The sequence below is a fragment of the Nelumbo lutea genome, chromosome 6 (assembly GCF_056320005.1).
Source record: "Nelumbo lutea isolate HS-2025 chromosome 6, American lotus-T2T, whole genome shotgun sequence".
NCBI classification, from domain to species: domain Eukaryota; kingdom Viridiplantae; phylum Streptophyta; class Magnoliopsida; order Proteales; family Nelumbonaceae; genus Nelumbo; species Nelumbo lutea.
Window position 1 is genome coordinate 10550866 of NC_142689.1, and position 24728 is coordinate 10575593.

Here is a 24728-nt window from a genome sequence, read left to right on the forward strand (position 1 = left end):
GTTCATTGTGAAATACAGGCTAATGGTAGCATAGAGAGGTACAAGGAAAGGTTGGTTGCTAAAGGGTATACACTGACCTATGGTATTGATTACTTGGAGACTTTTGCACCAGTTGCTAAGATGAGCTTAGTTCGAATTCTCTTGTCCCTAGCAGCTACGTATTCATGGCCTCTATTCCAGCTTGATGTTAAAAATGCATTCCTTAATGGTGATCTACAAGAGGATGTATATATGGACATTCCAACTGGTTTTTATAAGAATTCTGCTAAGGGGAAAGTTTACAGGCTGAAAAAATCACTATATCGTTTGAAACAGTCACCTATGGCATGGTTTGACAGGTTTAGAGGAGCACTTATCTATTTTGGGTACACACAGGCTCAATCTGACCATACTCTCTTTGTAAAATGGAGAGACACTCTTGTTAGTATTGATTGTATATGTAGATGATATAGTTGTTATAGAAAATGATCTGAAGGAGATTGATGCACTCAAGAAGTCACTACAATAAGAGTTTGGAATCAAGGATTTAGGTGAACTGAAATACTTTCTGGGGATTGAGGTTGCAAGATCCAAGTATGAGATTTTCATCTCTTAGAGGAAGTATGTGTTGGATTTACTACAGGAGATTGGGAAGCTAGGTGCTAAACCAGCTGATACTTCTGTTGACCCAAATCATAGAATTAATGCTTTGGATGGTGAGTTGGTTAAGGATGTGGGAAGATATCAGAGGATGGTAGGCCAACTACTATATTTATGTATGACACGTCCAGACATCTCTCATGTTGTTAGTGTTGTGAGCCAATATATGCATGCTCCTCGGGTTTAAGACTAGGAAGCCATTGAGAGGATACTTGCATACTTGAAGAAGCATCCCAACATAGGGATTCTTTTCTTAGACCATGAAAATTTAAAGCTGGATTCCTATAGAGATGCAAATTGGGCAGGTTGCTTAGATAACAGGAGATCTACATTAGGGGTATGCACCTTTGTGGGAAGAAACTTGATCTCATGGAAGAGTAAAAAACAATCATTTGTGGCTAGATGAAGTGCAGAGGCTAAAAGGAACATTTCCTTTCTTGGAGTTCTCTATACTGTATCTTTTGACAATTTTATCAATGTAAGTAGAATGAGATAATCCTATTATTCTCTTCGATCTATCTCTATAGAGTCAAAGTCCTAAGATGTAGTAGGCTTCTCCAAGATCTTTTCATAGAGAATTGCTACGAAATCCACACTTTCACTGTAGTTAACATTCCTACATCATTCCCAATAAGTAGAATGTCATCTACATACAGAACCAAGAACGTAGCCTTATCTCCCACCGTCTTCCTGTACACACAGGGCTCATTCGGATTCTGCTCAAAGTCAAACTGTTTGATAGTAGAGTCAAACCGGATGTTCTAGCTCCTAGAAGCTTGCTTAAGTCCATATATGGATCGATTAAGTTTACATACCATATGTTCCTAACCTGTAGCTATGAAACCTAGAGGTTGCTGCATATAGATATCTTTAGTAAGATCTCCGTTCAGGAATGCGGTTTTGACATCCATTTGCCAAATCTCATAGTCATGGTATGCTTCTATAGCTAGCAGGATCCTAATGGATTTAAGCATGACCACGGGCGAAAAGGTTTCCTCATAGTTAATTCCCTCTTTTTGAGTATACCCTTTTCTACAAGACGAGCGTTGTGGGTCTCGACCTTACCATCGGGGCCTTTCTTCCTCTTACAGATCCATTTGCAATCAATTGCTTTTACCCCAGGTGGCGGATCTATTAGAGTCTAGACTTCATTGGTCTTCATTGAATCCATCTCAGCTCTCATGGATTCTGCCTACTTCAAGGAATCTATGTCTAACATAGCTTCTGTATAAGTCACGGGATCCTCCTCACTGTTCGTGGCTTCCACCAAACTTTCTTGGTCATAGTCGTAATGAACTAGAGGCCTAGAAACCCGGGTAGATCTTCTAAGTTGGTTATTTTTTGGAGTTGGTGGGACATCTCCCACTACCCCTTGGCTTTCCTCATCAAGAACAGCTTCCTGATGAAGATTATCGAGGATGTGATCTTCCTTTAGGAAGTAGGCATTTCGACTGCAAAACACCTTTTGCTCTTTTGGATCATAGAATAAGTAACCTACAGAGCCTTTGGGGTAACCTACAAATAGGCAATGGCTAGTCTTGGATTCCAATTTGTCAGCACTAGTTCTTTTAACATGTACCGGACAACCCCAAATCTTCAAGTGTCTCACACTTGGTTTCTTACCGGTCCATAGCTCATATGGTCTTAGGAATGGATTCAGTTGGAACCCAGTTCAACACATAAATTGCAGTCTCTAATGCGAAGCCCCAAAAGGATGTGGGTAGATCTGAGTGGATGAGAAGTGAGAGGACCATATCTATTAGAGTCCGATTTCTCCTTTCTGACACACCGTTTAATTGTGGTGTAGCAGGAGGAGCCAATTGTGATATAATCCCATTTTCCTTTAAGTAGTCCCTGAATTTGTCAGAGAGATACTCGCCACCTTGATCTGATCGAAGGGTCTTAATTTCTCTCCCTAACTGTTTCTCGACCTCTTGCCTGAACTCTTTGAACTTTCAAAGGATTCAAACTTATGTCTCATTAGGTACACATAAACATACCGTGAAAAATCATCGTTAAATGTTATAAAATAAACATATTGGTTACGTGTCCTAACATTCATAGGACCACATACATCAGTATGTATAAGGTCAAGTGTGCCTGTAGATCTTTCAGGCTTTCCTGTAAATGGCCACTTTGTCATCTTACCCCGAAGGAAAGGTTCACAGATTGGAAGATCTTCTACAGTTAGAAAATCCAAAGGACCATCCTTTACCAACCTTGTGATACGATCTATACTAATGTGGCCAAGTCGGTAATGCCATAGGCACGTGGGATTAATTGTATCACGAGTTCTCTTCTTGGGGATTATTTTCGACGTAGTTTCGATAATGTTTGTTTCCAAAGAAGGATGGAGAACATAGAGACTGTTCTTAAATTAGGTGCGAAAAGACAATCTTTAAGTACAATTGTTCATTCTCTGAAAACTAGTTCTATAGTTCCTATGGCTGTAGCTGCAATTGTTGTAGAAGTCCCCAAGTAGAGCGTTACTTCTCCGTTACTCGGTCTTCTGCTTGTCTTGAACCCTTGCAATGTGTTACATGCATGAGTTGAAGCCCAGAGTCAATACACCAGGAAGCAGAAGTGACCAACAAATTGGTCTTTATGATAAAAGTTTCTAAATTACCTTGCTTCTTAGTCTCTAGATATTGAGGACATCTCCTCTTCCAGTGGCCAGTCTGTTTGTAAAAGTGATAGGCATCTGATGCTTTGTCCATCTTCTGCTTTTTCTATTTACTAGTCTTTTTCTGAGGCTTTTTCTTTGCCCTCCTCTTCTTCTTACCCGAATTGCCACCTTCAACAAGCATGGCTATTGCTTTATCCTTCTTAATTAGTTCTTCATCCCTCTGCAATATATTGCCGAGTTCCTGAAGGCTAACATTTAGATTATTCATGTTGTAGTTCATGATAAACTGATTGAAGGAGGGAGGCAAAGAGTTTGGGATGACATCAACCTTGGTGACATGATCTAGCCCTGACTCGAGTGCCTCTAGTTCATTAATGTAACCCATCATCTTGAGACAATGGTCATGAACCATCTGACTTTCGGTCATTTTAGCAGTCATGAACAGCTTCAAGACCTTCTGATGAATAGAATGATTTTGCTCTTCATACATGGTCCTCAGACTATCCAGGATATCCTTGGACACTTCTATCCAATCGAATTGTCTCTTTATCGGATTGTTGAGGAAGGCTATGATGTAGCACTGGGCAAGAGAGTTCTTCTCTTCCCATTCTTGATACTCTTTCTTACGTGCCTCAGAAGCCCTATCACCTAGACGATCCGGAGCAGGATTCTTAGCAACCTTGTCCAATTTCTCGAATGTTAACACTAACATAAGGTTACGGAACCAGTCAGCATATTTTGGGCCCTTAAGTTTGTTATCGTCCAATAACATGGTGAATTGTCCGTTTGTCATTTCTGATAAAAGGCAAGGCAGATTATTAGTCCACAACCTAAATTGATTCATGTTTACTACATAGATATGGCTTTTAATCTATGTTCCATTTCCATTTGTTCATCTCTGAGATTTCCCTCCTATCCCAGTTACGAAGACTACGAAATGTCTCTAGAAATGTGGGAATCCACATAAATTGCATGGAGCCAACTATTTCAGCTGCATAACCCCACCACCTTTTGTGAAGAATTATATCTATTCATCTTATGAGCTTTACCTTTGGCCTTTGTCAGACAAGGTTCATTGCCAATTTAGGTTAAACTTTTCTGTCCAGTAAGTGCTTACCCATCATATTCGTGAATGCCAAGGTACCGTGAGAGAGTCTTCCATTTTAGGATAGGCCCCTCCCACATCGGTCTATGACGCCCCTATCATCTTATGAAACAATCCAACAGATCCAACAGCAAATGGATGGCCCAATTTTATGGTGCATCTCCTCATTATTGAAGGATCCATCTTCATGCTAATGATGGAAGGCCTTTAGAGAGTTCATCATATGAATCTCCCTATCACATGCACTTATATTTTGCTGGAGGTAACGAATAATTACGCTCTAGTTTTATTTAGGTCAAACCAAAGTGGCTCACACTGACTTTCTTAAAGTCAGATTTAGATGGGCCCTAAACGGCTAGGGTTCCGCATGGTTCTTCTTGGGGAAGAAGCTGATGTAGGGCCCATCAACAAGGGAGATCATCCAATGATATTAAGAACAACATGGCAATGATGTGCATTCAGTCATGGTGTGCGAAAGAGTCACTATTGAATTAACATGGGCCAAGTGCTTATGGCCCATGTACGTAGTACATCACACATCATACATCACATGCATGAAACAAAGACACAATTGATCCAATCAATTTTAATCATCTTTAAAACCCTAAAATAGTTAGGTTAAATTAGTATCGGCCCATTAGAGCCCATAACATTATCATATAACATTATCAAGGTACATGCGCTGAACTGCAAAAAGCAGTTCGGCCCATATAGCTGAATTAGGGCTGATGCAGTTTTAACTTAACAATACTAGGTTTTACAAGTTGGGCCGAATTGCATCTTGCAATCAGCCATCAAACCCTCGGCCCATTATCAATTTTTAGGGCTGTGAACAGTCCCTATTGAGCCACAGATTCGATCCAATCTAGGTCGAATGTGTCTAGGGTTTGGTGTCTAATTCAAGATTCAATTCAAGAAGATGTACAAGTTGGGCCGAATTGCATCTTGCAATCAGCCATCAAACCCTCGGCCCATTATCAATTTTTAGGGTTGTGAACAGTCCCTATTGAGCCACAGATTCGATCCAATCTAGGTCGAATGTGTCTAGGGTTTGGTGTCTAATTCAAGATTCAATTCAAGAAGATGATCTGGAATTAATTATGGTTGATAAATGACAATCAACATCAGTAGATAAACATAACAGTGGGTTGTTCGTGTGGCTGCAAACCTGCAAGAAAGTGGTTAGTTACAATTTGCAGATTTATTTTCTACAAATCACAGATGGCTGAACTCGATTCGGCAACACTTCTCCACGCGCTTCCAGCATTTCTTCCAATGAAAAAAATAGAAAAACCTAATCTTCTATTAATTACATCGGAATTAAAACCTATACATTTCGTCTAAAAAAAAATATTTACATACCAAGAGTGAATAGAATAATACAGTTGGGGCGCAAATTCTTGACGCCTATAAAAGATTTCGATTGCCACCATACGAACAACCCATAATCCAAGAAATATAAATAGAACAATTCTATAAATATTGCAGATAAATAAAGATTTAATTTTCAGATCATTCGCCCAAAATCTGGGAACCGATTCCCAGAGAAACTATAATTTGCGCAAATAGGGCAGAACGATTGTGCCTATTTGCGTAGGTTTCAATCAAGTCTGATTCGGTTCAAGAATGTGAACCTGGCTTTGATACCACTGAAGAGATGGGAGATCCGTCATATGGATGGCCGAACCCTATAGGAAGGTTGGACGAAATTTCAAAAATTTCTTTCTCTCCCATCCGGGAATCGTATTCCTTAATTTAGAAAACTACATTTTCAAGGTTCGTTCTTGAATCAAAACCGGACCAGATCTGAAACCAAAAGGGAGGTGAGGGATATACCTGATACGAAGTAAAAGGAACTCCCAACGTAAGTGTTCATGCCCAAAGATGATACGAAACCTGCCTCCACTGAAGATGACACAATGTATATTGAGGCAGGATTAACAAGAACCTGGGATTCTTAACCAAGAATCGAGCAGGGTGATGTGAGCACGACCTTTGATTGTTTCTTCTCCAAGAAACAATATCAAGAACACTTCTTGATCACTCTAGTAGGTGGAGATCAAACTTGGATGGCGCCAAGAACTGAGGGAGCGAAAAGATTGCAGAAAGAATTATGTTTGTTCTGTGGAATTCGCCCCCTATTTAGAATCCCTTCAAGATCAGCTTCCTAATCTGATTAGGAATGAGATTTCCTAATCTAAATCTTGTATTTAGATTTAGACTTTCAAGTTGATGAGACTTATTTTATTCAACTACCAATCCTAGTCAGATTATAAACCCAAAATGACCCAATTTAATATAACTTTTTAAGCGTAGTTCAAAATGGGCTTTAGGCTCATTAAGTCATTTTTCTTACTTTACCCATTAAGTGCTAGCTAGTTTGGTTCTCTTTATATGGGGTGGGACCCTAGCATTGATCTACACATTAGCCACATGGGTTCAGCCTAGCCTTTGTTATAAGGCCTGGCCGAATTCATTGTAGGTCACAGTAAACCCCTAAGTCCATCACCATGGGCTCTTAATGGGCCCAACATTTACACTAAATGGTCATTGGGTCGAGCCATCTTGTGAAAACCCAAGGACTGTGGGTAGATGCAAGATTAGTCCATCAGGTATTACCCTTAATGGCCTTACACTCAACCTTTCAACCCTTAATGATCATACACTGCCCGATAGGAGAGGACCTTTCCCTTGGCTGCAAGGTACAATATTGCACTCTCTATTCACATGGATTTTGGGAATTAAAACCTTTTGCAAACAATTTGAAACCATAATATATATATGTATATCTCTATATAAATATATTTTGCAAAACAAATTTCAAAAACATTTGAAATCCATTACCAACAGTTTAGGTTTCCATCAGAGAGAGTGCATTCCCCGATCATTCACTTTGTCCGACAAAGGGGCTGATCCTGTCACTATGATCTCCCACTCAGGTGAATTCTCGGACTGTCCCAACATACCTAGGTTTTGACACCTTCTAAGGTTTTCAGATTGGCATATCAAAGACAGCCCAATCCGACATCTAGTGCAGTATCATAATCGAGTCTAGGGTTCAGGTGTAACATTTCAGTTTTGCCCATCTATCTCCAAGGTACAGGGCAATACTGGAATTTGGTCCGGTTTAGGGTTTCAAGAAACCCACACTATATGTACCTCAGGTCTCACCCTGGCAGCTGAGACAAGCCACCCCAACCAACTTGGCGGCACATCAGTGTTAGCCTTGGTAGGATAAATCTCCCTAGATCTATCCAACGGCTGTGAAGATTCTAAACTAACACGAGTCTCATAAGCGTCCAGTTTAAGGGTATTACACAAAAACACACCATAATAACATGAATCAATTATGCACTTTATTCATTTGCAATAAATGACAATAAGTACATCAATCTGATTGGAGCTAAGGGCATTTACTGTCTAACACAAGCTTGAATACAACCTACGCAAGTTGGGAATGTGTGGCTTTTACTCCCAACTTGAGGGGGAGTGTTGAGGTTTTAGACAAATTGTGTAGTCTATAGTGGTAGTTTTTGATTATTTACCATTTAGATTAGTAGTAGGAACCACAACACTCTTGTTGGGTCCTTTTTGAGTAGTTATTTTAATTGTTTTATGTTGTTTTATGTGTTAGTTTCCCTATAAGGGCATATTGGTCTTTGTACTCTTTCTTATTTTAGACTATAAATAATAGTGAAGAGGGTGGCCAGCATTAGTGCTCTCTTTTCTCTTTCAAATCTCTTCTCTTCCTTTTCTCCTTTCTTCTCTTCTTCTACAAGAAATATTCTTTTCTTTTATAGATTTTTTATTTCAGCACTTTTCTACTGGGTCATTAAGGAAAAGAAGTTGATGAGGAGATTGAAGGTGAAGATTTCATAAAGTTTATTAATGCGGTACACCCACTGCTCTAACTACATCTCCCTAGAAATGAGTGGGTACATGCATATGGAAAAGTATCCCTATGGCAATTTCAATTACATGTCTATTTTTTTCTCTCCGTTATACCATTCTACTACAGAGTATGGGAACATGAGCTCTAATGAATTGGTCCTTTTTCTCCAAGGAAGAGTTTATTAATGAGATACACCACTGCTTCAACTACATCTCCCAAGAAATGAATGGGTACATGCATCTTGATAAGTAGCCCTTTGGTAACTTCAACTACATATCTATTTTTTTTCTCTCTGCTACACCATTCTGCTATGAAGTGTGGGAACATGAGCTTTGATGAATTGGTCCTTTTTCTTCAAGGAAGAGTTGTAGTCTTGTAGGTGCTTTTCAAAGTACTTCTTAGCATTGTTACACCTTATTATCTTGATTTTCTTCTCAAACTAAGTTTCCACCATTCTAAAGAAATTCTAGACACTAGAGGGAACTGCATTATTACTCTTCATCAGATAAAGCCAAGAGTGTCGAGAGTTATTATCAATGAATCTGATAAAGTATTAGCCACCCATACAAGGAATAAAATATGGACCCCAAACATCGGTATGTATCAAATCGAAAGCAACATTACTTTTTCAATTACTTGTAAATATGTAGTTCTACATTGCTTTGAGGGATGATAGACTTCACATTGTAGACTCAAGTTGGACACAAATTGACACAAGTTTGGAAACAAAAACTTGATAAACTTAAAAGACACAGCCAAGACGGTGATGACACAACTTCAAAAGACTCAAATTTTCACTTTGACATGACTCGGTTTGGCACAATAATCCTTGCTCAGGACATAATAAAAAAGGTAAACTCTAGCTTCATGTCAAGTTCCAATTGTCCTCTCCGTACTCAGGTATTGAAAAACACAATGTGAAGCAAAAAATGTCACTAAACAATTATGGGATTTGGTAAGAGAACTAATACAAAATATTTTTGTGCAACTAACATGAAGGAAAGAGCTCAGGGAAAGATTACTAGTAAGTTTGACTTCACCTAGACCTGAGATTGGAGTCTAAGATCCATCAACTACAACAATCTTACCTTTCTCTGGAGTTACTTTATAAGAGGTGAAGTGGGAAGGCATACCAGTCATGTGAGCACTAGATCTAAAGTCCACAATCCAAGAGTTAGGTGGAGAAGATTGACAAACAAGTGCACTACCTGATTTAGCAAAAGCATTGGAAGGATACTAGAGCCACTTGAGGTGGGGGACCTAGATTTCTCAAGCTGAGTCAGTAGGTTCCTAAGCTTCTCCATCACATTTGAGGAATCATGTGAAGGAGCTTGAACACTAGGAGATGGACAATCTCCCACAGTAGCAAAATGTGCATTTCCATTCTTTTTGTTGTCTTAAAGTTCTTGGGTTTCAAATGTGGATTTAGCTTCCAACACTAATCCTTAGTGTGTTTGGGCTTCTTATAGTATTCACACACCACTTCATCAATTTTCTCTTTAACACCCCGTCTATTACACATAGCTTGGGTTTGGAGGACATATAAGCCAAATGATCAATTACTAAAGCCTGCATCATAGCAGCCATTCTACTCTCCTCTCCCCGTACCAAGGAGTATGTAGTGGCAAGGGAAACAATATTTGTACTCAAGATAAGCTGTCGGGTAAAATCATACTTAGCATTCAAGCTGGCCAAGAAATAAAATACTTAGTTCTTCTCAACATATTTTCGGTGTTGTTCACCATCTTGAGGATTCTTCCATTCCAAGGCCTCGAAATGATCCACTTTCCTAGAGAGATCGTAATGAAGAGAAGTACATAGTCACAGTCCTTTCCTCCTAACGCATATTGCAGGCTTCCCTTCAGAGTTGGTAGATTCAAGCTGTATTCCTAACATTGGAGTATGTGGTAGTAACACAATTTCAAATGTCCTTGATAGTAGAGAGAAGCATGTAGTTTTGAGCAATATGTGGCTGCACGGAACAAACCAGCCATGACAGAACCAATGAATTTTTCTATTCTTTCTTGGCAAACTTCTGGTCATCAGATTTCGGCTTCCCCTCCTTGCCTGTAATGAATCTCAACTTACCCACCCTCCAATGGTAAGCTTGGTAAATTGAGACCACTCTAGGAAGTTGGTTCCATCAAGATTTACAATGGCTATTGTACCACTAGAAGCATCAATATTGCCCGGGAGCATTCTGGAAATGGCTTCTACCTCCTTAGGCAATTACATTGGACTTGCACTAGCAACTTGACTGCCCTACTTCAGTCCAAGAACCAACTGGCACACAATAAACCCATAAGAATAGGTCAGCACTTGATTGGGAGCCAATAGGAGGCCAAAAACGCAACTGGCGGTAAAATAGGATGTGAATAAAATCTCCCAAAGTGTAACTAGGGTTCAAAAAATTGTGGAACCACTTCCCATACCTCCGTGAAGGTAAAACAACCTGAGAACGACAAGTTTCAAGCAAGAAACAACTCCAAATAGGAAGAAAATCCCCAAATATCGAAAGTATATATATTTTTATTTTTATTGAAAATTTTTGGAAAAAGCATGGAAGCATCAAATGGATATAAGATCCATACCAAAATGCTTCTAAACTTAGGGCGCACAAGGCCAAACCAGATTCAAGGGTTTCTGCTGGCACCTATACAGGCTACTAATGTCATCCGGCAGCGGTCTAATGTCAACAGGTCTTCCTTGGTTTGAAGTTCAGTAGAGGAGGCTCTTCCTAGATCCCAACTTGATCTGATACAAAGTTGGAATGAAGAGTATAGGAAGAAGAAAAGAGAGAAGAGGAAGAAATTTTGGGAGAATAGGGTGTGTTATTGTTCACAGCCAAGAAAATTCTAATTTAACGTAGAAAGAAAAATTACATAATGGGAGCCCAAATGTAAGTAAAGAGAAAAGGCATAAATACCCCTGCCCACAATGCATAATCTCAACAGCTTCTATGTATCAGATTCTTCTTGAGGCCCATGGTTTAGTAACCCCTGCAACAATATTCTTTCAACTGTAAGGACAGAAAATTTTTGATTCCTTGAAATTAGAATTCAATATTGAATTATTATATGGTCACAGGTTGAAATTGTCTTGGGTTTGCAGCAAGTTGGTTCTAGACTTCTAGTGAATATTTTGATAAGCTTATTTCTGGTCTGGTTTTGTGAGCAGATAGCACACTATTTTTTTTTTCTTGAACAAATTTTAAATAAAAATTGCCTCCAAGTTTTTCAATGCTGAAGAATTTTTTGTGCACAAGTTCTTTTGATCAACTGTTCTTTCTGTCTTTTTTATTCTGTAAAGAAGTGGTTTGTGCACCCTAAACTGCACAAATACATAATCATGATATGCAACAAGGATGTCCTATGCATCAATCTATATAGCTACACATTTTGGAAAATATTATTGCACACATATCTTGAAATAAAAAGCACATTTTGTCAGGTGTTTCTGGCTTAATTTGTAGTTTCTTAATTGGAAATAAATTCTTTCTCATATATATGGAATAATTTGGTAATGCAATAGATAAATAAAAAAGAATCAACCCACTGATGTTGGGAATTTCTTGAAAGAGAAAGTTTTTAGTATTGAGTAGCTTTTTGATTTGTTTTTTATTTTGTTCTGTACACTTTTTTGTTTTATTGAAATCTTTCCTGATCATTTTTGTGCACAGATCTGCCTAACCACTTAAAATTATTGTTTTGTTCGTTCATTTTACTATATGTTTCTTTCGTTTTGATGATCACTATAAATCCAAGACTACATATAGCTTCTATGTGGAAATATAGCCCAACTCTGGTGTTAATTTTATATAACTCCTCAGCAATACAAGCCATGGGGTATGAGACTAATAATGCCATGAAACTAATATGATATCTATTGCCAGGCCTGATAGTTTTCACCATCATGGTATTGTATGGACTTGCCACTATGACTACGATATCATTTGCCTTTTTCCTTCTTTTCATTATGATGTATTTGGGTTCTTCTATGCATATATTTGCAATGGACATGTATGATGCCTTTTATTTTTTTCATCTGGTGTTTCACCAAAATTCATTCTCAAGGTTTCATTGTTCAGCCTGCTACTCTTGCAACCAATGTAAAAGCAGTATTTACTTGCTTGCTTGACCAAGTAAGTGAAATTAATTTTAGTTCTGTGTACTGGTCTTTAATTGGGCTCTATTTTACCCATTCATGCAATCCATGCAGTGTTGCATTCAGGTTTGCTATTTTACAGGTTAGCCAATATATCAGAGATGGGCTGGAACGGGCCAGAGATGGTCTAAATGATGCTGCAGCTTTGAGGGAAAGATTTTTGCTGGGCACAAATATCAGTAGAAGGGTGGCTGCTGCTGCAGCTTCTGCTGTAAGTACTTAACCATGTCTCTTTAATAAATCCTGGTTTCTTTGCAAATAAAATTTTCAGTCAGTAATCAATTCGGTTGGTGATGATGTGTAGGCAGAAGCAGCTGCTGCTGCTGGTGAAAGCAGTTTCAAAACTTTTATGGTGGCTGTACAGCGTTGTGCCAGCAGTGTGGCCATAGTCCAACAAGTATGGTTACCCAGGAGCATACTCAATTGATTTTTAGGCCAGGCGACAGTGGCATTAATTATGAAATCCTAACAGTGACATTTTCTTTTCTTCTTCAGTACTTTGCAAAATCTATTTCTCGGCTCTTATTACCAGTGGATGGTGCACATGCTGCTTCCTGTGAAGAAATGGCCACTGCTATGTCTCGTGCTGAAGGTGTTGCCCTTAAAGGACTTCAACAATGCATTGAAACTGTGATGGCTGAGGTCTGTATTTGGGAAACTTTCATCCTTTGATCAGATAGATTGGCATGGAAACACAAAGCATGTAATCACGTATACTTTTCCATGTATTTCTTTCTCTGAAATTATAAAAGATCCTATAAATGATTACCTATTAAGACATGCTGTCATTGCCAAAACCTATGATTTATAGGCTTGAAACTCAAATGTTTTACTGTCTTATTTATTTTCCTACGAAAATATTGTAATTCATGTTATGATGAATGAATGGAAAGATGGGAAAGAACCAACTGAATAGAATAACTGAATAAGGGAAAATAGACTAAGATGCATGTCCAGAGGAGACAACCAACTGGACCGGTAACGAATCATCTGATGCAGGTTGAAGGTTCTAGGAGAGCTAAGGGGAAACTGAAAGGTACATGGATTGACATGGTGAGAATATCTGAGGATTTAGAACTTATGAGAGGATATTTCCCTTTATAGTGTGGAAAAATGAAACAAGATTCATGTAGCAAATAGTTGGAATAGGCTTTTGACAATCAAGGTTTTAGTGCTGAATCTCTAGGACATTGATGCCACTATTAGAACCTATGGTTTCAAGTAGTTAATATACTTTATCTGTTGATTTAAATTTATTTATTGCTTAGATAAGGGAGGATAATAGTATTACAAGAGGAGTGTGTGACAATGTTTCTTCTGCATCCTTGTCAGAGTTTTTTGATTGGTTCTCTTCCTCCTATGAGAATTTCTCCCCCCAATACATTTTTGTAGGTAGAGCGCTTGTTGTCTGCAGAACAAAAGGCAACAGATTATAGGTCCCCTGATGATGGAAATGCTCCTGATCATCGGCCAACAAATGCCTGTACAAGGTAAATCTAGTTATCCAACTTCATCATAAGAAAACTTACAGTTCATATTAAGGTTGTTCATCTATTAATGTTTCTGTCATGGATAGAGTTGTTGCATACCTGTCCCGTGTCCTTGAGGCTGCATTCACTACATTAGAAGGACAAAACAAACAATCTTTCCTCACTGAACTGGTATATCAATCTTTTTCTCTTGTGATCTTCTTTGACTGTTGAGTGTTTCAATGACTGCTGTTTATCAAACTCTCTTGATTGTTTCTGGTAATACATTCATATATCTACATGAACATATTTGTGAATGTGTCTGTATGTGCATTGTGGTTTAGTGGGTGAATAAAAGTAACTTTTTTTGATAAGTAGTGAATAATTTAAATTTTACCTAATTAAAATTTGCCTTAAGTTTATGTAGGAAAACTGGGCCGAATGGGCCCTAGTGTTTGTTCTCTTGTTAAGTAGTGTTCTTTATGGGCCTATTAACTCCTTTTTTATTTCTTTTAAGTTATTGATGTGCTGGCCGCCCACTTAAGGGCAGGCTTGTAATTAACCTTTATTAAGTCTGATTAATAAAATATAAGAGAGAGGAGAGAGTGAAAATCCATCGAACTCTCTTCTTCTTCCTCTTCTTCTTCTCAATCTTCTCCTTCCTGTTGGTTTTCCTTTTTTTTTTTTCTCTTCCTTTTGGTGCTGTAATCAGAAACTAATCTTGGATTTAAAGGACTGTATCACATCTTGGTATCCGAGTGGTCCTTCCTCATCTTTTTTGTTTTTCTTCCTTTTCCCATACACCCTTCGATTATAAGTGTATGGAGAGATGAAGTTCTTATGGAACAAAGAACTTTTTTCCTAGTTGGTTAAGGGTTTAGAGAGTCGAAATCTGGCTGTAGATTGCCAAGAAGTGAAGCTGCTGTTTTTTGCCCAAAACCCTAGCTGACTAGAGGGATTTTTCAGTAATGGGCTGAAGAGAAGGACTGGGTGTGGCGCTCAATGCTTGGAGGGTCCCTTTTGATCTCTTGAAGTGGGCGGTTGAGGTTGGAAGACGTTTGGAGAGCTTTGGTAGGGATGGCTTCTTCTTTCTTTTGCCTAGGCAACCGGGTGTAGTGAAACCCTAGATTTTGAACTTTCGGGTTAGTCCTATTCACGATCCAAGCTTTGGGCCCAACTTTACACTATCTTGGGCTTGGGCTTCAGGCTGGGCCCATTAGAATTTTGACAGAAGTCAAGCTCGAGCCCAGCCCATGAACGGGACTACTTCAGGCACTGGACTGACCTCAGTTAGGTCTATAAAGATTGAAAAACTTATTGTTTGATTTTCGTTCAATCAATGGAGCAATCTGGAAGTGAGTTGAAACAAATTCTGGTGTCTGGGGTTGGTCAAGCAGATTCCTTTTTAACTATTGTGACTACAATTAAACTAGATGGAAAAATTACCTAGCCTAGGCACAATCCATACGAATTTATGTTTGTAGTAAAGGTAAATTGGGGTTTCTCACAGGAAGTAAGAACAAACCTGAAGAGACTAATCCTACATATGAGAAATGGATGTAGGAGAACTACACAGTGATTGGATGGTTAGTCTCAACTCTATGCGGCCTCACATAAGTTAGCATTACCTTTAGACGACTTCAGCTAAGGAGATTTGGGATAGTGTTACTGAAACATATTCTCAGAAGTTAAATGTTGCAAGAGCCTATAAGTTAAAGAATGATGTGAACAATCTGAGACATGGGGAGAATAGTGTGGCAGTCTACTACATGTTAAAGTCATTGTGGCAAGAGATTGATGTTATGAGACAGTTTTGTGGGAGAGCACCAAGGATGTAGAGGCATTTAGGAAACTGGTAGAAAGAAACATGGTGTTTGAATTTGTTACAGGACTCAACCCTGAATTTGATATTACTAGGCAGAATATTCTAGCCAAAGATGAGGTCACCCTTCCTCAAGCATATTCTATAGTGAGCAGTGAAGAAAGTAGGCAGAAAGTACAGTTACAGGGACCACCTTCAGAGCAATTTGCACATGCCGGGATAAAACCAAAAGGGCTGATTGAGAAGAAAGAAATGATATGTGAATACTGCAAGAAACCAAAACATACTAAAGATTCTTGTTGGAAACTTCATCCAGAGCTTCTCTTGGACAGGTTTCGGAACAATAATAACAACAAGTATTCATGTTTGAGAGGTGGAAGTAGAGAAAGGGAAGTGAAATCTCCTATAGAGTAGTTGGCAACAGTAAAGGCAGAATTTGAAAGGTACGGGAGGTTAATTAATCATTTGGAGACCACCGTTGCAGCATCCAACCCTTCAAGCAACACTTCTTCATCTGCATTTGCCCACTCAAGTATTCGTGTTTTTCCAAATCATGCTACTATTTCAGGTAATCATAAAATCCCTTGGATTATTGATTCTGGTGCATCAGACCATATGACTAGCATATCTAACTTCTTTTGCCCCCATCTCTGGCAAAGGAAATATTAAGGCCTCTTGACTCCCTTGTTTTACCCTCGGTTTTTTATGTCCCTAAGCTTAATACCAACCTCTTATCTATTTGTAGCTTGAGTATATCCATGAATTGCATCATAACTTTCCTACTCATTATGTTTTTTAGGACCTGAAATCTTAGAGGATGATTAGAAGTGGCCATGAGGTGAATGGAATGCTGGACACACTTGATAGAAGTCTTGGACCACCTAATGTAGTAGCTTTAGAGTTTGTCTTATCAGAGTTAGTTGATAGAGTCATGTTATGTCATTTGCATTTTGGTCAGTTATCTTTTTTACTTCAAGTCATTTGTTTCCCGATATGTTTAAGGGAATATCTCTGTCGAGTCTTCATTGTGAGTCATGTGAACTTGCAAAACATGTAGACAACCTTATTTAGTGAGTAATAAAAAATCAATTTCTCCTTTCCTTGTTGTGTACTTTGATGTGCGGGGGCCATATCATTTACCTGCTATGGAGGTTACAAGTATTTTATCCTTTTTATTGATGATTTTTCTCAGTATACATGGATTTACCTTATGAGATCCTAGGATGAAGTACCAACTATTGTGCAAAAATTTCATGAGCTTATTCGTATCCAATTTAACTCTCAGATCAAAAGATTCCAATCTGATAATGCCAAAGCATATTTTGAGAAGAATCTTTCATCCTATCTTGATGCCATATTCATCAAAGTTCTTATTCCTAGAATTCTCCTCTTTTCTTTCCATGTTCTTATTTAGGATTTTTTTTTTGGGGGGGGGTGTTGTTCTTACTACTACATGCTTGATTAATTGTATGCCTTCCTAGGTTTTAGGTTTCAAAACCTCTTTAACCTTCTTTTTCTGGATGAGGGTCTCTTCTCTTCCTCTTCGGGTTTTTGGGTGCACCAATAGTTACATGTTTATAGTCAACAAAGACACAAATATGAACCTAAAGCACACAAGTGTGTCTTCCTAGGATATGCCTCCACACAGAAGGGCTATTGCTGTTTCAATCCAGTTCGTGGCACCTGCTTTGTTTCTAGGATGTCATATTTGCTGAGTCTTCCTTTCTTTGCTACTTCTCTTGAGGGGGAGCATTTTGATGAGCCGTTTGCTATCTCCCCAGTTGTTCCTCTTCCAGTCCCTACTAAGTCTTTTGTTGAGTCATTCCCTCTTATTGTGTCTAATTCACATGTTCCTACTCCCCCTCCTCCTCTAGTTCATCTTTCCACATTTCCTTCACATCCCATTGTCCAAAGGTGGTACCAAAGACAAAGACTCAGGTATGAGCAAGCTGTTTTCACTCCTTGAATTGAGCTTCTTGCACCTCCATCACTATTGAGGTCACAAGTCAATCTTCCTTTGACCCCTTTGCTACCTTCCCATACCTTGATCTTCCTATTGCCCTTCGCAAGGGCAAGTGTAGTGAATTCAAAGGTGCACTTGAGTTTCACCTAGGCAAATAGGCAAGGCACATTTTAGGGTATGCACCTTGCCTAGGTCCTAGGCGCACCCCTTTCAAAAGGCATACGCCTGGTGCGCCTCATCCCAGGCATGCACCTTTTTAAAATTTTACACTTTTTGCTTTTTATTTTTAAGTCTAATGGCCGAGAACCCCCTATTTGCTAATGTTGTTCATTCATTGATTGCAATAAAATATCTTCTTAAAAGGCAATGAAAGTTATACAATCATTTTTTTTATGTGATAAATAAGAATTTCAGACCCTAACATAGACTTGTTCGGGCTTGCCTCGAGGGGCGTGGTACAAAGGTGACTCATAGAATCAAGAATGCAATATGTTTTACGTCACATTAGCTACTTGAAGCAATGCAATTAAGGAAAAAAAGAGATTGTGGGTTTCACATGCTTGAAAATGCTTTATATGTTTGCTTTTATTTTTAAATTTTCATTTGAATACACTTTACATGTTATGTTTATGTATTTTATTTTTAGATAATAGGTTTTGAAAGCATTTATTTTTAAATTTAAGTTTATATTTTTTATTAACATTATGCTTAATATTTTTTGCATTTCTTTAACTTTTTTGGCATTTTTTTGAAATTTCCAACTTTTTTTAGCATTTTTTTTTGTAATTTTGCGCCTTGCTCAAAAAGGCGTGCGCCTCACCTTGGGCCTTGCGCCTCAAGTGCAAATTGCCCTTTGTGCTTTTAAAACAATGGGCAAGCGGAAGTGTATTGTCCATTACATCTCCAAACACCTATCCTACAACCTTCTTTCCCGAACATATTATTCCTTTCTTGCCTTTGTTTCTTCACATGAGATTTCCAGATCTGTACTAGAAGCCTTAACCAAACTAAAATGGAGGGATGCTACGATGACTGAGCTAGATGCTTTGCATAAGAACCATACCTGGGATATTGTGGACTTGCTTGAAGGGAAGGAACCAGTCGGTTGTAAATGGGTGTTCACTATCAAGTATCATTCTGATGGTATAATTGAGAGGTTTAAGGCTTGGTTGGTTGCTAAAGGCTACACTCAAATGTATGGTATTGATTACTTGGAGACTTTTGCTCCTGTGACTAACATGACTTCAGTTCGAGTTCTATTGTCTCTAGCTACTACTTTTGATTGGCCACTTCACCAATTTGATATTAAAAATGCCTTCTTGAATGGAGACCTACATGAAGAGGTCTTTATGTCATTACCTCCAAGGGTGTATGGGAAGGAAATGCAAGGGAAGGTGTATAAATTGAAGAAATCCCTTTATAGTCTTAAACAATCTCCTAGAGCTTGGTTTGAAAAATTCTGGGCTGCCCTTGTTTCTGTTGGATACACATAAATTCAGTCTAATCATACTTTATTTGTTAAGTGGAGTAATTCCCTGGTGACCCTGTTATTTGTTTATGATGAAATTTGTACTATATGCCGCAGATGGGCATTTTCGTCTTTTCCTCCTTTTTTATTTTGTCTTGTTTGCCCTAACATATAAATAGCAATGCTGGGCACCGCCAGCAGCGATTTCTTTTTGGCTCTCACGTCATTCTTCTTCTGTACTATATGCTGCAGAAGGTTATTTTCACCTTTTCCTTCTTTTTTATTTTGTCTTGTTCGCCCTAACATATAAATAGTAATGCTAGGCACCGCCAGCAGCAATTTCTTTTTGGCTCTCACATCATTCTTCTTCTGTACTATATGCCATAGAAGGGCATTTTCGTCTTTTTCTCCTTTATTTTTTGTCTTGTTTGCCCTAACATATAAATAGCAATGCTGGGCACCACCAGCAGCGATTTCTTTTCGTCTTTTCCTCCTTTTTTTATTTCTTTTTATTTTGTCTTCTTCTTCTTGCTGAAAACATGGTATCAGAGCAGGTCGGTGCTCTGTAAAATCTCCCCAACTGCATCGGCTGAGTGTTCTGTGATTTCTGGACTAGGAACAAAGGAAGCACACTGATGCTCTGGACCTCAGAACTGTTCGACTGCATCTCCTTCGTTTGTTCTGGGCTTAAACTCAACTGAAGCGATTCCAGGAGATGTTGATGATTGACTCAATCTTCCTAAGAGGTCGGTTGTTCATTTTTTTTTTTGTTGTTCCCTACTGTGTTACTGGAAAACCCAGAATTCTCTCGGACTGATTAGGGACACTTTGAATTTTCTTTTTTGGTTCTTGATGCTGATACAAAGAACAGGTTAAGGTTCTTTTGCCTTGACTGAATGATATAAGGTGGCTTTAATCCCTTTGTGGGTCTGATTATCCAAAAAACCCTTTTTTCTTTGTGAAGAAATCTGTAGGTCATGAGTGACCTGGTCCGGCTGACTGGTACAGCAGCTGTTTACTGATGTTTGTGGCTAATATTAGCCTTGGAGGATATGTCACAGCTGTGAGAGTGTTCAGGTGACCAGTATCGGAGCAGTAGTTGGTTCTTTGATTGTTATTTACTCAGAGTGAGGGTTGTGTCTTCTCTTGTGGTGCGTATAGACTGAAACCATGAACGCTGAAGAGTCTGCAACTTCGGGAACCAGTGAACCACCATGAATCATAGTGGAATGAGTAGTGGTCATGACTCCATGAATTTCCCAATGACTATCATGCCGTTGGATGGTAGGAATTACCTAGATTGGTCTAAGGAGATGTGGCTGTATATCACAGCCAGGGGTAAGGCAGGATATATTAATGGGAAAATAAAGGAACCTAGGGCTGGTACTGCAGAATACGATAAGTGGGACCAAGAAAATTGCATGATTATGTCCTAGCTTTTAACATCCATGCTACCATCTGTCAAACAGAATTTTATGTGGGCCGAGATAACAAAAGAAATATGGGACCAAGCATAAGCAACTTACGTAGAGTAGAGACATTATGCTAGAAATTACCAGCTACAAGCAGAATCTTCGACATGTAAGCTGGGAGAAAGGAACCTATCGACATATTATTCTGCCCTTACTTCAGTTTGGAAAGAACTTGACTATTACCAGAACATTGAGTGGGAAAGCGGAAAGGATGCTAAAGCATATAAAAAGTTAGTTTCACAATAAAGTTTGTTCGCTTTTCTTCTGGGTTTAAATCCCGTGTATGAACCTATTCGTGTTCAGATTTTGGGCAGCAAGGATCTTTCATTTGTCCAAGAGGTTTATGCAATTGTTCAGTCTGAAGAGAGTAGGAAGTCTGTCATGAATCCTCATGAGGGGGAGACCATTGCCCTTGCTGTAAGGGGTAACACCGGGGCACCAAGAAAAGGGGAAATTAGAAAAAGACAGATGATAAAGACAAAATGTGGTGTACTCATTGCCAAAAACCTAGGCTGACCTGTGAAACCTGCTGGGAATTGAATGGGAAACCGAAATGGGCACAAGAATTGGGTAAGAAATCAGCACAAGAGCCAAGCAAGAAGCCATACTAGAAGAAGTTTACTTCGACTCACTTAGCATCTCATGAACATCAGAGTATTTCCTAGGACTGCCCCCCTTGTTTTGACCCAAAGGAAGATATTATCAATTCCTTTCGTGACCACCTAGAGCAATATGGTAGGGCTCTCCGCAATGCTGATTTTGGACCCACACATTCTACTTCTTTTGCCTCCTCCTCAGGTAATTCTACCTCAGCTTTCCATGTGTCTACTGATAACCTAGAGTCCCCATGGATCATTGATTCCGGTGCATCCAACCACATGACTGGTAAGTTAACTTTGTTTCAAACATATTCTCTTCTCTTTGGCAGAGATAAAGTGAGGCTAGCAGATGGATCCTTCTCCTCCATTGCTGGTCAAGGATCTATATCTTTGCCTTTTGGCCTCTCCTTATCTAATGTCCTACATGTTCTAAAATTACCTATTAATTTGTTATTCATTAGTAGTATTACTCATGCTTTGAATTGCTCAGTAACCTTTCTTCCACATTCTTGTGTTTTTCAGGATTTGGCTACCGGGAGGACGATTGGTAGAGGGTGAAAGAATGGTAGGATCCATCTAATGGACGCCAAGAAAGGTGCGGAATGGGTGGTCGAATTTCAAAAATTTTCCTACCTTCTCCCAACTGGGAATCATATTCCCAAAAGGGATCAGGAAGGATTATACTTGATTCGGAGAAACAATATCTCCCAAAGTTGGTGTTCACGCCCAAAGAAGATACCCAAGATCCACTCCTGCTGAAGATGACACCTCTGTGGATGGAACGGAACCAGCAGGGTGTGTCTTACACACTGGATCCTTCACAAGAACCCACTGGAAACTCTGAACACTAAATCATTTTCAGTCTTTTCTGCAAGACTGATGTCAAGAACTGATTTCTTGACTTCTTTCTCCTACAAGGATCGAATCTTGCAAGAGGGGTTGGCGGCGGCTGGAGAACTCCTGGGATGAAGATGGCTGAACAACCTCTGGAGTTTTGAGATCTAATCTCTCTATGCAGAAGACTTTCTTCTCTCTTGGAAAAACTTGGTTCGAAATCTGGTATTTTTGAATTAGCTTTCTCCTCCTTTCTTCTTGATTAAGAAATCCTCCTAATTAGGAGTTATCCCAATCCAAATCAATATTTGGATAGGGGATAATCTTAATCCTATCTGCAGGTTAAGTTAGTTTACTCCTGATCTTATCAGGAGGTTACCAGATTCAAATCTAATTTGAATTTGGTCTCCCAGAGTGGATAAGGTCAAAAGCCCAATCCTTTTACTAATATCAATCTCAGATTCGCCCCTTAGATGGGTGATCATATCAGCATAGCTCGTAATGGGCTTTTGGCCCATTAAGTGTTCAGTGTTTAACTAGCTTTCAATCTGCTGCCCAGTTGGGCTTCTTTGTATGGCGTGGGACCCAAGCATTGATCTACACACCAGCCACATGGGTTTGGCCTAGCTTTTATTACAAGGCCCATCCGAATTCACTGAAAACTCAGTGACCCCTTGAGCCCATCACATAGACCCTATGGGCCCAACACTTACATTAAGTGGTCTCTGGGCCAAGCCATCTTATAAAAACCCAGGGACTATGGGCAGGTGCAAGATTAGCCCATCAGGTATTATTCTGAATGGTCTTACACTTAACCTCTCAGCCCTTAATGATCAAGCACTGCCCGACAAGAGAAGACCTCTCCCTCGGCTGCAAGGAACAGTGCCGCACTCTCTACTCACATGGATCCCGGGAATTAAAACCTTTTGCAAATCTTTTGAAACCGTACATATATATATTTATATATATATATATATATATATATATATATATATATAAATTTTTTGCAAAAACAAAATACCAACGATTGAAATCAATTGCCGGCAGTTTGGTTTCCATTGGAGAGAGTGCATTCCCGATCATTACCATTGTCCTACAAAGGGGCTGATTCTGTCACTATGATCACTCACTCAGATGAATTCTCAGGCTGCCCCAACATGTCCAGGTTTTGACCCCCACTAAGGATCTCACTGATTGACATATCAAAGACAGCCCGATCCGACACCTAGTGAAGTGTCATAATCAAGTCCAGGGGTTAGGTGTAACTTTTTAGTTTTGCCCATCTGTCTCCAAGGTCTAGGGCAATACTGGAAATCTGGTCCGGTTCAAGGGTTCAAGCAATCCCATACTGCATGTGCCTTGGGTCTTACCCTGATGGCCGAAACAAGCCATCCCAACACTTGGTGGCACATCAGTATCAGCCTTGGCAGGATAAATCTCCCTAGACTTATCCAATGGCTGTAAACATTTAAAGCTAACACAAGTCTCTATAAGTGTCCAGTTTTAGGGTCCTACATAGAAATGTACCAAACAACATGAATCAAACATGTACTTTGTTTATTTACACTAAATGTCAAAAGTACATCAAATTGGATTGAAGCTAAGCGCATACAAAACTGTTTAACAGAGGGAACATGGTGGATGGTCTCTACGTGTTGGAGAACAAAGTTGGTCTTACTGTTTCAGAGTCTTTAAGTCCGTCGAATAAGAGTCAGATTATTTTGTGGCACCACTGTTTGGGCCATGTTTCTTTTTAGTCCTTGAAGTTTTTGTTTCCAGAGTTGTTTAAGTCTTTGTCTGTTAGTGATTTTCAGTGTCAAGTGTGCCAACTGAGTAAACATTGTAGAACCTCATTCCCTTTACGTAATAAAAGATATGAATTTCCTTTTCAAATTGTGTATTCAGATGTGTGGGGACTTATTAATATTCCAACTGAGAATGGTTACAAGTATTTTATTTCCTTTGTTGATGACTTCTCTCGTTACACTTGGATTTATCCTATGCACTTACGGGAGGAAGTTCCTAAAATTGTGAAAGACTTTCAGCGTATGGTTTACACCCGATTTCAATTCGAGATCCAAATCTTCCAATCAGATAATTCCAGGGAATATTTCCATGGAGACCTCACAGATTTCTTTGCCTCCTGTGGCTCTCAATACAGGAGCTCTTGTGCCAGAACCCCACAACAAAATGGGGTTGCAGAAAGAAAAAATCGACATCTCCTTGAAGTTGCTCGAGGATTAATGTTACAGATGAATGTTCCTAAAAGATTTTGGGTGGATGCTGTTCTAACTACTGCCTATGTTCTAGGTACTATTGTTCTAGTTGATGTTCTTGAACCTATTGATATTGACACTTCAAGTTGTGATCTGAACCTCCCTATTGCAAAAAGGAAAGGTGTTAGATCATGCACCACACACCACCCTATATCTCATTTTTTATCCTATGAGAATGTCTCATCTTCCTTTCATGCTTTTCTATCTTCCTTTGATAGTATTCCCCTTCCCAAGAGTATTGTGGAGGCCTTACTTGTTCCTGAGTGGACAGGTGCAATGAAAGAAGAGATCAATGCTCTCCACAAGAATGGCACATGGGAACTGGTAGATCTTCCTAAGGGAAAGGAACCTGTAGGGTGCAAATGGGTCTTCTTTATAAAACATAAGGCAGATGGGTCT

At 39.1% G+C, this 24728-nt stretch overlaps 1 protein-coding gene across 7 annotated transcripts in view; it reads left to right on the forward strand.

Moving 5' to 3' along the window:
- LOC148847286 (exocyst complex component SEC10b-like) overlaps positions 1-24728 on the forward strand; it is a 113698-nt gene that overhangs the window by 61138 nt on the left and 27832 nt on the right. For all 7 annotated transcript variants that reach the window (XM_088952335.1, XM_088952336.1, XM_088952340.1 and 4 more), the window contains 6 exons: positions 12350-12403; positions 12509-12637; positions 12731-12823; positions 12922-13068; positions 13819-13916; positions 14003-14087. In XM_088952335.1, coding sequence (XP_088808461.1) covers positions 12350-12403; positions 12509-12637; positions 12731-12823; positions 12922-13068; positions 13819-13916; positions 14003-14087 — 606 coding nt within the window. The remainder of the gene's footprint in view (positions 1-12349; positions 12404-12508; positions 12638-12730; positions 12824-12921; positions 13069-13818; positions 13917-14002; positions 14088-24728) is intronic.